The sequence below is a fragment of the Paramisgurnus dabryanus genome, chromosome 13 (genome assembly GCF_030506205.2).
Source record: "Paramisgurnus dabryanus chromosome 13, PD_genome_1.1, whole genome shotgun sequence".
In the NCBI taxonomy this organism is placed as follows: domain Eukaryota; kingdom Metazoa; phylum Chordata; class Actinopteri; order Cypriniformes; family Cobitidae; genus Paramisgurnus; species Paramisgurnus dabryanus.
The window spans coordinates 19,322,336-19,334,510 of NC_133349.1; the positions used below are offsets into that span (position 1 = coordinate 19,322,336).

General features: G+C 35.7%; 1 protein-coding gene across 1 annotated transcript; it reads left to right on the forward strand.

Moving 5' to 3' along the window:
- The first annotated feature begins 6,078 nt into the window (after positions 1 to 6,078).
- Positions 6,079 to 11,806, forward strand: LOC141280024 (uncharacterized). Its single transcript, XM_073811721.1, has 7 exons — positions 6,079 to 6,235; positions 6,432 to 6,550; positions 6,640 to 6,747; positions 6,857 to 6,881; positions 6,979 to 7,044; positions 7,170 to 7,275; positions 8,906 to 11,806. Exons 1-7 carry the CDS (start codon positions 6,172 to 6,174, stop codon positions 8,937 to 8,939), a joined length of 522 nt encoding a protein of 173 aa, XP_073667822.1. The 5' UTR covers positions 6,079 to 6,171; the 3' UTR covers positions 8,940 to 11,806.
- Positions 11,807 to 12,175: the final 369 nt, after the last annotated feature.

Consider the following 12,175-nt stretch of genomic DNA (forward strand, 5'->3'; position numbering starts at 1 on the left):
TACTGGTTCTGATAGAAAGGTCTAGTGGAGTCCATGTCTCGATGGGTCAGTGCTGTTTTGGTGTAAAAGGGGGACCTACACAATATTAGGCAGGTGGTCATAATGTTGTGGTTACTTTTGTATATTTCTAAGGTTGGTAAATTTTAGATACTGTTGGGTAGTTTAATCTACATCAATGTGTCATTTTTTCTAAAATAAAATCTGGCTCCATGTTTATTTTTAAGTCTGATAAGTCTCAGCCGTTGTGTTGCCCCCTGACTCCCCCTGTAGGCTAGACCGTCTCATGTCAGTTCCCTTTGTGGACTTCAGAGGCTGCAGCCTTTAATTACAGAGTCTTGCCTTCAAAGTCTGCAGCCTTAGAAGGATCCAGACCCTGAATTTGGATGCACCCTTTGAATTCGGACATACTAGGCCAGCCCAGGTGTCTCCAACCTTTTTGTGAGCAAGAGCTACCACAATGTATAAAACGACTTTTTGATATAGTCTACTCAAAACTTTTTTGTTTTACTTGTTTATTTTATTTCACTTAGTGATATGTTTTAGTATTGTTTAAAATGTTAACATACGTAAACCAAGCCAAGCTAATATAAAATAAATATTACAATTAAGACTATTACAAGAATGTGGTTTGGTGGGCACTTCACAGACTCCGTTGGAGACCCCCGTACTAGGCCCTGTCCTAAATGGCACACTCCAGGCTTTTGGACTTCATCAGAGTCCACACTTTGATGACATTATGTACAGTAGTGCAGACCTTAGGGACCATTGACACGTGTCCACGAGGGACCACCGGAGTCTTTTGGGATAGACTTGAGCATCATGCAGGAAATAGGAAGAGATGTTGCCCATTAATGTGAACTCCTCCCATCCGTCATCTGATTGCGCTTTCGCAAGGACTACTAGGTCGGTAAAGTGCGTAGAGCCTGCAGCAGGGCAGATTTCGGCAAAGACCAAATCAAGAGTGCAAAGGGGGCGCTGATGAGCACACTTCAGAGCATAAAAATGACCGATGGGACACCCAACGGACTCTTAGACTAAGAGAGCATGCACAAAAATTAAGGCCACAAGACCGAAAGTCCACATGAAGTGCGCCATTTGGGACAGGGCCCTACTCGCCTCGCCTACTGCTTTTCGGCTACTATAAATGAGATCAGACAGCTTATTATGCTTTCGAAAGGCTCTTACGGCAGTGATGTCACTCACCAATCTGTCAGTGCAGCGCTGCATGAAGTTAAAAGCAAGGGGGCCTCCTGGTATGGGGTTAAGTTAGTACAACAAAAACTGAAGCTGTTTAAACCCATTCAGCTCAATAATGATCAAACCATAGAGCACATTGAGGTAAGATGCATCTGTTACATATTAAAAAAGTGGAGTTCAACCTAAAATTCTGTCATCATTATTTCTTTGTATGCTGTATAAGCTGACATTTTTACGCAATGCAAATCCTGCCCTTGGGCAAACATCTAAAGTCCCAGAAAGTACACACTTCATCTCAAACAATCAGGATGCTTCAGTCTGACTCAAAGAAGTGCATTTATACTTGTGAGATCTTTCTCAAACCACATTCAAAGTTGGTTAGCAAAAACCTATTATTAAACCTATAGAGTCGTTTTTTATAAACTACTTAAAATATACTGCCAACCTGAAACGTATATTGTGGTGGTTACCAGACATGGATTAGCCAACATCAGGACTAGATCTTAGTTTATAATATAACTAGTTTTAACAAACATGCCACTAAAAACATTAATTGTGTGCATTTTGAGGCAAAACAAAGGGCACTGATGTATTTAAAGAAATCTCAGTGCAAGTTGTTTTCAGTTTGGACAGCTCTAACATTTATTTTATTCTAGTCTAGAACTAGTCTGATCCCTGTCCAGGAAACCTTCCCATTGTGTATATCTATTTATAAAGCATAGTTCCTGTGCACTTGAAACCATTGTATATTACTCTTAACACTCACCTAACATTCAGTATTGCTGCACCACTAAGTTTTTGTGTATATCAATCAAATTTATTTAAATTAAACAAATTTAAAGTTAAATTGTTTGGTAACCATTTTGTTGAATTGTGTCACAAATTGTTTCAAGACACAAAGGGTTGAGAATCCAAATGTAATCTTTATTTGGGATGTAATACAAACAGGCAAAACATAAATGCAGAAAGCACTCAAAATAGCAGATGATATTAACAAGTCTTTGCATAGATAAACTGAATAAGCAGGGTTTAAATATAGGTTGGATGAACTGACTGGATGAACAATGAGACCAGGCAATGGGTTATGGGAATTGAAGTTCAAGCAGAAGTGAATACCATGTGCCCCCTGGTGGACATCAAGGGCATCCAGCTGTTGATCATGACAAATTGTTTCTGAAGTACTACATTGGTTTTACAAATAGCATTGCATTTTTATGCTGCATGTTTATTTTATGTTATTTGGAATAACCTTTTTATAAAAGTCATGTGAAGTCAGTGAATTTCAGGGGTGTTAATGTAGTACTTTTTTACTTTTACCTAATATATTTTTGGCTAGGTACTTCGACTTTTAATTGAGTATCTGTACTTGCACTAGCATATAATTTTTAAAATACTTTTTACACCCCTGGTGAATTAAGAACTATATTGCTTTATTGCGTTAGTATCTAATATCCCCTTTGATTGTTTGCAATTCGAGTTTTAGACCAAGCACAGAGAGGCAGATTAAGATAAATTTTAAGACGCTTCACCAGTTTCTTCGAGATGAAGAGGCAGCCATGATAGCTGCACAGAGAGAGGAAGAGGAACAGAAGAGTCAGATAATGAAGAAGAGTAAAGAGATGATGACGGAAATATCAGTTCTTTCAGACATAATCACATTCACAAATGAGCAAGTAAAAGCTCTAGACATTTTATTCTTACAGGTTTGACATATACAAATCATTAGCCAAAATTGGTTTGGACATTATATGGAGTTTTAACTTTAAACTTTTAAACTTTTTTTCATAACTTTCATGATCTTCTTTTTAGAACTTCACTAACACTATGGAAAGTTGAGTCGGCACTTTACTATTCTTTTTTTAATCCAATTTCAAAACTTTACTGATTCCAAAATGTTATTCCAGAGCCCGATACACGAGTACACCACAATTCCCAGAAAACATTTCTGGAACTCTGATGGATGTGGCAAAACATCTGGGCAATTTGAAGTTTAATGTCTGGGAGAAGATGCAAAGCATTGTTTGATACAGTAAGTTTTGCAGTATTTGCAATGAAAAGCATAATCTGAGCATAACATGTTTGTTAAAATTATAATCTTGATACTTACAAAATTATATAATGACTACAGTCCAATTTAAATGGGTAGTTTCAATAACATTAAATGTACACAAGTTTTTGTAACCACGCCACATCCTTTTCTGTATATTTTTTATGATCTCTTTCTCTTCTGGACCCAAACAAAGCATCAAAATCTGGCTTGTTATCTGATGATCTTACCAGTCTAAAATATTTTGTAAATACAAAGTGTGATCTAGACATTGCAAAAGAAGAAGATGATGAAAGAAATGAGGATGACAAAGAAAAGGAAGCAGAAGATGATGATGAGAAAATCTTATTATGTAACAATGATGAAGGAGTTTGAAAATAAGGACATTTATTTTGATTTACATGAAAATTATGAATTACACAATGAATACTGTGATGATGATGGTGATTATAATTGTGAAGATGAATACAGTGGAGCTGATTCCCTGTTATCAAAGCTTCCTGATAATCCAAAAAAAAATTTGTGATACCTTTTGATCAAGGTTTTAAAGGCTTTAACTCAGGATCACACTGCTGTGACATTGTGTCAGGATCCTGTCAGAATTATGTCTTAAATTATATCTAGTCTCTGTAAATGGGTCCTGGCAGTACCATGTTTTATGTGGGAGATGCGTGGTTTTAGTATTGGTTTATTCTGACCACGCATTTCCCGGATCTCGTCACTTTTTCCGATCCCTTACCTGTAATGATTTCCAGGTGTATGTAATTTATTTTGTCCCGATTTAAGTCCTTGTGCTCTGTGTTCTGTCTACGTTCATTTTGTTCTGTTCCTGTTGTGTTGAGTTCTTGTTTTTTGCTCCTGTTAATCCTGTCAATAGACCATTTCAAAAGATGTAAACAACACTGGTCCAGAAGCACTTGTTTCAGTTTTTTACACTAAATAAAAGTTGGGATAAAATACAACCAACAGAACATATAGAACGGAGTCAAAAAGTTAAACAAACATCTTAAAGATAATGATATATGTGTGAATTTAAAAAATTAGTCACAAACTTAAACAGGAAGTGCTTCTGGACCAGTATTGTTTACATCTTTTAAAATGGTCTATATTAGTCTAGGTAGTCCAGTTTTTGTTTAATGTTACAAAGTTTAGTCTTGTCCCATTAGTGTTTAGTTTTCTTGTTGTTAATAAATATCAGTGTTTTTTCTATCTGTGTCTGCACTTTTGTTCGTTCATTGAAAATTCCTGACACATTGAGGTTAGTGAGTGGAGACTGGAGTTGGTATAATAGAAAACCGTGTCAGGGGAAGTAAGAATCATATTTGGAAAATTGGATATATTAGTGATCATTATGAAATAGAATTTCTAACACAATCACTTACCATCCTCTCACTGAAAGATAAACTCCAGAGGATCAGAGATGATTTGGACTGGGACACAGGAAAGGTTTCATTCTCTGATCCTCTCACAGACACACATTTGCACACATTCACTCAACATTTTAATCACAAAGTCTATCCAGTTTTTTCTAATGGCAGTGAACACATCCCTCTACGTGTCCTATCACTAAAGTAAATCTATACTGTGTGATATTCAAATTATTTGATTTCTCTTCCTATTCTATTATTATTATTATTAGGCTTGAACAAATGTCTTTATTTGTCACACAAATATACTCCATGTTTCGACAGAGTGGTGGCAAAACATAAAAAATTCTTGGTGCATTAAAAAAATTACTTAAATTAGGAAACTGTAAATGTTTATGGTCAAATGCTTTAATAAGAACATTATAAAGAATGTGAAATATAAAAATGTCAATAAAAAAGTTCAGAGTATTTTACATTTTTAAGCTCTTTCTTTGACGGGACTGTGGAAAGTGCCCACAAGGGTGCAGCATTTACCTAGATGTTGCGAGCGACAGCACGTGAAACTTGGTCTTGAGCAACAGTAAAAAGTTAAGATTAAACATGGGAATCGGGTTTTTAAATAAATATTATTTCCCGATGATTCTCTTTATGCATGCTTGTCCACAAGTCAGTGTGACAAATACAGTAGCCGTTTGGTCTTTAACTGGAATGGCTGGAAATGGCAGAAATTCCCATGGGGGGATCTCAGGGGTGTGGGGGGATTTTAGATAGCTTTTTAATAGTTATAACATTTTATTTTTTATGTTTTCCCCCAAGTATGTGTTCTTGCATATTTTAGTCACATAAACTTTACAATTTAACAATAAATGTGTCCTAATGGTAAAGGAAATTTTTGTAGAAAGTAAACATTTGGATTATTCGTTAACGAATATTTTAAATAAGAGGATAAACATCAGTCTTACTGTGAAGTGCTTTATTTTCTCAATGAATGAATTTGAATCATGATTTGAATGAATTACGGTGGCACCACTTCAAAAAGCCAGAAGGCGCTACCATGCAGAAACTCCATTTGTGCCACACATGAAGTAGCATTTTCAAAACGCTAGTCCAGGAAATATCTGGAGACCTTTATATCGCTGTTCTTCAGATTGTTTCAGGTATTTTCATGATAATAAAGAATATTTTGAATGATTGTGTTTGACGATTGTTGCTTTTTTAAATGCACGTTATAAACGAGTCAAACTCGTGCATGAAACACAGAATCGGAGTCTTGCAATCGATTTCAAACAGGTTTTTTATGGGTACGCGATGCATCGATGCACATCCCTTTTCCAACCCGGAGTGAGCACAACTTGCATGAAAGAGAGACGGGAAAGTTAGGAGGAGATAAAGCAAAAAAGGTGACACGGGGATAGGAGGACAAAATGAAGGAGGAGCCATGTTAAAACCAAGTCTCCGCTCAACTTATTCCACTATTCATTGCTGGAGCGTCTTCCTGGTATGAGCTCTGAATAAAAGAAATACGGGACGTTGGCAACATTGACAGCAGCGACCCATCGGATGATGATGATAATCATTTGCTTGTTTTTATCGGCAGGATATTGCTTGGCTTCCGAAATACCGGGTAAGAGTCGACGATTGTTTAGTTGACTTTTGCGCATTAGTCTAACGTTACTACAAAATGCATTGATTTGGAAAAAAGCTCCTGCGCCGGATGAATTAATACATTTAGGCGTTTCGTGTCCGTAATGAAAGATCGTGATAACGTAAGCGATGGTTACACATAACTTTATTAAGAAACTGTGATCTGTATTTGACAGAATGTCCTACAGCGCAGGAAATACTGTGTGAAAAACTTTGTACAGCAAATGGATACACATACACTTCGCCTCCGATGAATCATCTAACAAGTGAATGTGAACATGGATGGTACTATCCGGTGAGCTTGTTTACATGTTAACTGTACAATTAAAAATAATATTAATGAATATGAAATTTGTTTGTAATTTCTGAGTTTTCTGTGTGTAGAATGGAAAATTTATTAAAGATTCAACTGGGGGGATGACAGCTAAGAACTTGACCTTGAGCATCTGTGAGGACGTTGAATGGCAGATTGTCTGCCCCACCAAGCCGTTGGTATGAAGTGTCTGTACATTAATACAGTAGTAATTAAAAGTGGATAATAAAATGCAGGGTACCTGGTATCGTTTGGATCATTCTAACAAAACTTTTTATTCTGTTACAGTTTAATTGTACAGTCATGTTTGCTGGTTAGTAGCCTACTTACGATTTTTGACCTTTTCATACTAAGAGCTTCTTTCACTGTAGATGATAAAAATGTGCTTTTGTCTATGTTTTTGTCTCAAGTACCTAAAAACTCCACAGCCCTGGAGCCCCAGAAAAATGGTAATGGTCAAGAAGACAAAAAAGATGGTAATAATGAAGATCACAGTCAAAGCAGTACAGTGTTTAGGCTAAAGTTTTTATGTTATTTTACTTTTTAGTTTGCCTAGTTTATATCTTCTTTTAATTAACACTTCTGTTTTTATGTATTTCAGAGAGGTTACCTGTCTTAAAGATTGTTTTCATTGGGATTGGGATCGGGATTGCGATTGTGGTTGGGGTTGGTTTCATCATTTGGAAATATTGTCCAGGCAGTAAAGGGTGAGTTCCTTTAACAAGTTGTAATAACTTCAATAAATGTATGCTTGAGGAGCATTACATTTCAGGCTTTATCATTTCCTTTGGTTAAATCATTGGGTTGGGTCATGTAAGCTTCTCATTGATCATAATCAGATGAAAATGACTCAATGAAAATGATAAAAAATGCTCCCTATAGCTGTCACTAGGGTGGTATCCTTTAAAGGGACACTCCACTCTTTTTTAAAATATGCATATTTTCCAGGTCCTCTAGAGTATAAACATTTGATTTTTACCGTTTTGGAATCCATTTAGCTGATCTCCGGGTCTGGCGCTAGCACTTTTAGCATACCTTAGCATAATAATTGAATCTGATTAGACCATTAGCATCCCGCTCAAAAATAACCAAAAAGTTTCGATATTTTTCCATTTAAAACTTGACTCTTCTGTAGTTACATCATGTACTAACATTGACAGAAAATTAAAAGTTGCTATTTTCTAAGCTGATATGGCTAGAAATTATAATCTCATTCTGGCGTAATAATCTTGCTGTCGTACAATGGCTGCAGGAGGTGCAATGATATTACACAGCGCCTGAAAGTAGTCACCCTGGTTACTTTCAAAAGCTGGGGACTATTTCTGGCAGTGCGTAATATCATGTTACGGCAGCAAAGTCCTTGATTATTACACCAGAATGAGAGTATAGTTCCTTCCCATATCGGCATAGAAATCGTAACTTTTAATTTTCTGTTGGTCTTCTTAGTACACGATGTAACTACAGAAGAGTCAACTTTTAAATAGTAAAAAATATCGAAACTCTTTGGTTATTTTTGAGCGTGATGCTAATGGTCCTATCAGATTCAATGGATTATGCTAACCTATGCTAAAAGTTGTTCTGCCAGACCCGGAGATCGTGAATGGATTCCAAAATGGTAAAAATCAAACGTTTAACTCTATTGAAGCTGGAAAATGAGCATATTTTCAAAAAAAGTGGAGTGTCCCTTTCAAAAAATACATCTTTGCACCTTCACTGAGAAAATTTAGAAAATTATGTAATTCAGTTCAGTAATTCAGACATCTGTTCCACATGATCGAAATAAGTTATCTTAAATAAAATGAGGTATCCGCAGAGGTAACATGTTAAGTTTATTTTAAAGGGGACATGTAAAGTTTTAGGTGAAAATACCATATAGATAATTTATTATAGCATGTTAAAATTTCAACTTTGTAGGCGTGAGGAAAAATTTGGCATTTTTGGGTGTTTCCTTTTTGCAAATAAGCTGATCTCTGCACTAAATGGCAGTGCTGTGGTTTTATAGTGCAGATCAAGGGGTGGTATTATCCCCACACATAACATCACAGGGGAGCCAAATTTCAATGACCTATTTTTTCACATGCGTTCAGAGAATGGTTACTACTATAAGTTTGGTAGAAGCACTTAAACATGGAAAAAGTCAGATTTTCATGATATGTCCCCTTTAAGAAAACTTATTTCAATCATGGGGCACCAGTGTCTATAACTGAATTATGTAAATCCAACAATACTTTTATTAGTACATAATGGACGTACATAATGGTACCAAAGAGTGCATATTAGTACCTCAACTTTACACCTTACAGAAGTGACTTTTACCATGTGTCTTTTTCACAACAGGCAAAATGGGTGCAGGCAAAATGGTGTGGTGTAGTGAGGAAAGATCGGGGGGCATCGAGAAAGTGCATATTCAGATTGTTGTGCAAAGGGAGTTAAAGGGATAGTTCGAGATGCATATGTCCATCATTTTTCAGACGAACACATTTTCAGTTATTTTAGAAAATGTTTTAGATCTTTCAGTTAATCAAATGTAAAGTTACGGGGTCACCGTTCTGTGCTGCAGCTCTGTGCCCCTGCCCTACCGAATTTGTCATACGTCACAAAGAAAAGTGCGTACACTACGCTGATACTCTCTCCTGAATACAGAGGAGTCTAAGATGGCGGTGTTACCGGAAGCTAGATATTTTCGTTTATTAAGTTTTAAATTTGGATATTTCTAACAAAACAAAAAATATGTTTGGCTGAAAAATGATGGACATATTCATCTTGGACAGCTTGAGTAAATCGTTGGTTTAAAATAATTTTTGGCCGAACTATCCCTTTTAAGGGCATTTATATAACTAATATACTATACATGCAAAAGAGATCTAGGCTAGTTGTCAATAATAAAGAAACATAGATTTTAAAAAATATATACAACTTGCCCCAATAGAAGTGTTATTTCCTATGACCCCGATGAATTATCCTCTTCCCATGACAAAATAATTTGGTATATTTATTGTAAAATGGGCATTCATTTTACTGAATGTGTGCTAATCAGTGGTGACCGGTGACTTCTTTTTCCCAGGGCGCATGATACGAAGCTTATCACAACATGTATTTAGCCCATCATGAGTGTGGCTCGTCATGTCAAAATATGTGTTTGTGTCATGTGAATCTATGTGCATCACATAACATGCCTGCTGCTGACGCTTCAAAGAGGTTTATGATAAAATAGACGCTCACGTTTGCCAGTTACTTGCTTAATCTTATGTGTAATCAGAGTTTAGTGTTAAGTTTGTGTCTTGCGAGTATTTTGTGAACGTGAGAGTCTCTTTTTAATCATAAACGCGAGTGCAGCAGCAGGCACATATTATGACATTACAAATGATGCACGTGGTTCAAATGACGCAATGAACACACATTTTGACATGATGAGCAAAACATATGACACTACCGAACACATATTTTGAATTTCCGCCCCTCAGAAGATAAGTCACCGGCCACCACTAGTTTTAATGGTTTCATTTGTTTACTCAATATTGGAATTTTACAGTAGTTTGAAGGAGAGAATTCACAAACTATTGTACATTATTTTCATTTACAAGGTTTCTTATCTAGATCTAGAACATATCTATATATAAGTCGGTATTTATATACAAAACCTTACAGGTACTAAAATATATCCCTTTTGACAACTAGCCTTGGTCTCAGTAATATGGTTAGCGTAACTATATAAACTATGTAATGTGGCATGGCACATGATACTCCCTTGTTGCGACCACAGATAAATTAACTTTGCTGGCATTATCCAGAGCTTGGCTTATATTGACTAGGCACAACTATTTTGGTGCATATAGCTATAATTTAGGGCAAAATAACTTCATTACGGGATGTTATTTTATTATATTGGGCAGGTATTTCAAGTTGCTGTGGAAGCAAAAATGCATTGAAATGCTGTGCCAGTGAGTACACACACCTAATGCATTACAATTAAAGGTGCTCTAAGCAAATTCACACATTTTAAGCAATAAAACATTTTTGTTTCATAGAGTAAACATCTCCTCAATATCTGCTAGCTGCCTGTCCCCTGAACACACTGTAAAAACACGGTTTCTGTAGACAGCCCAGGCTCCACAAACTGCAACAAAAACAAAGTGGTCAAACCTACCACCACGAAACATAACAAAGTGTTCTAGGATTTGGGAGTGGGGGTTGGGCGCGTTCACGACTCGTTCAGAAAGCACACAAGGGAGGGGAGGAGTTAGCTATGCTTCGTTTTATTTGACAACACTTCAAACGTCAACAAGAAGTGATGTCACACAGATTTGCTTAGAGCGCCTTTTAAATACATTCAGCATGTACCACTGTTTTACAACAAAACTGTGGCACGTGTGTTGTGAAAACCAAGAACTGTAAATCTTTACAGAACAGTAAAAGTCTACATACAGTAAACGTATGTAAAACACACCTAATTAGAAAATCAAGAAGTTTTAGTATTAGACAACAATAAATGTGTTTCTCTGTGCCATGCTATGTTACTTTAAAAACAGTACTTGTTTTATTGCTAAATATTTGTAATATTATAATATATAAATTATGTAATGATATTGAATATAACATATTATGTGGAGTAATATGATATGGATAAAACGTAATCAGGGTTCCCACAGTCTTTTTTACATTTTAAAATTGTGATTTTCAAGCTTGTAAAAGTCATTGAAATGAGCAGAATGAGATGAATAATGGTAATTTCTAAAGTGAATCTATTTCATCAGACATATTTATGAGCACTTTTGTTGGGTAAACTTGTCCACGACCCAGTGTGACAACATTATCTTTGAAGGTTGTGTTGGACACTTCTTTTAATTCAGACATTGCTATGGACTTACAAATTGAAATTGACATGCAAACAGAAATCATCCAAACAATCTCTTGAAACAATTTAAAAAATCATTTTCCTGTAATCATATTCAAATTCGAAATTACTGGGATTGATCAAAAGATCATGTTAATCTATAGGTCAAAAAGTGTGGGGACCCTGAAAAATGCAATTGTAAAATTGTGTTGAATCTACAGCTCATTCATTGTAAAAATTGCATTTGTCATCTATGATGTAATGTGTACAATTTAAGGAGTTATATGATCATGTTGCGTTATATGTAAGCATTATTGATCTTTCTTTTTGTGTATCATAACATTACTAAGATGCTGCAAATTTATCTTATTTTTTCATTATTTTTTTCTTCTGCATTTCCTTTTTCATCTGCTATATTGTGGGAAAACAATCAATAAAATCTGATACATTTTAAATCTGAAACCTGATAAGTTATTACAAAACAATTCACCAATGGATTAAGAGGTTGCGTAATACATTGCCTGCAGCTTTTTTTCTTTCAAAGTATTCCAGAAAGTCCCTTTTCTCTCATTTGAATGAGAGAAAATCAATAGAATGCCGCTGTTATACTGTTTGTCTCCTGTCCCCAGAGAGAGTTTAACATTTCATTACACTTAAACCACACACCAGTCAAGCAGACTGCTTAGAGGATTTAAGGCCTCCACTATTAAAAAGTAAGAGAAAAGCGCTACCAAGTTACCAGATAGATGCTCTTTTAATGATTGAGGGAACCA

Coding starts and splice junctions, on each gene's coding strand:
- LOC141280024 (XM_073811721.1), top strand. CDS start 6,172: ATGATGATGATAATCATTTGCTTGTTTTTATCGGCAGGATATTGCTTG. Junction 6,236..6,431: donor CTTGGCTTCCGAAATACCGG/GTAAGAGTCGAC, acceptor TGTATTTGACAG/AATGTCCTACAGCGCAGGAA. Junction 6,748..6,856: donor TCTGCCCCACCAAGCCGTTG/GTATGAAGTGTC, acceptor ATTCTGTTACAG/TTTAATTGTACAGTCATGTT.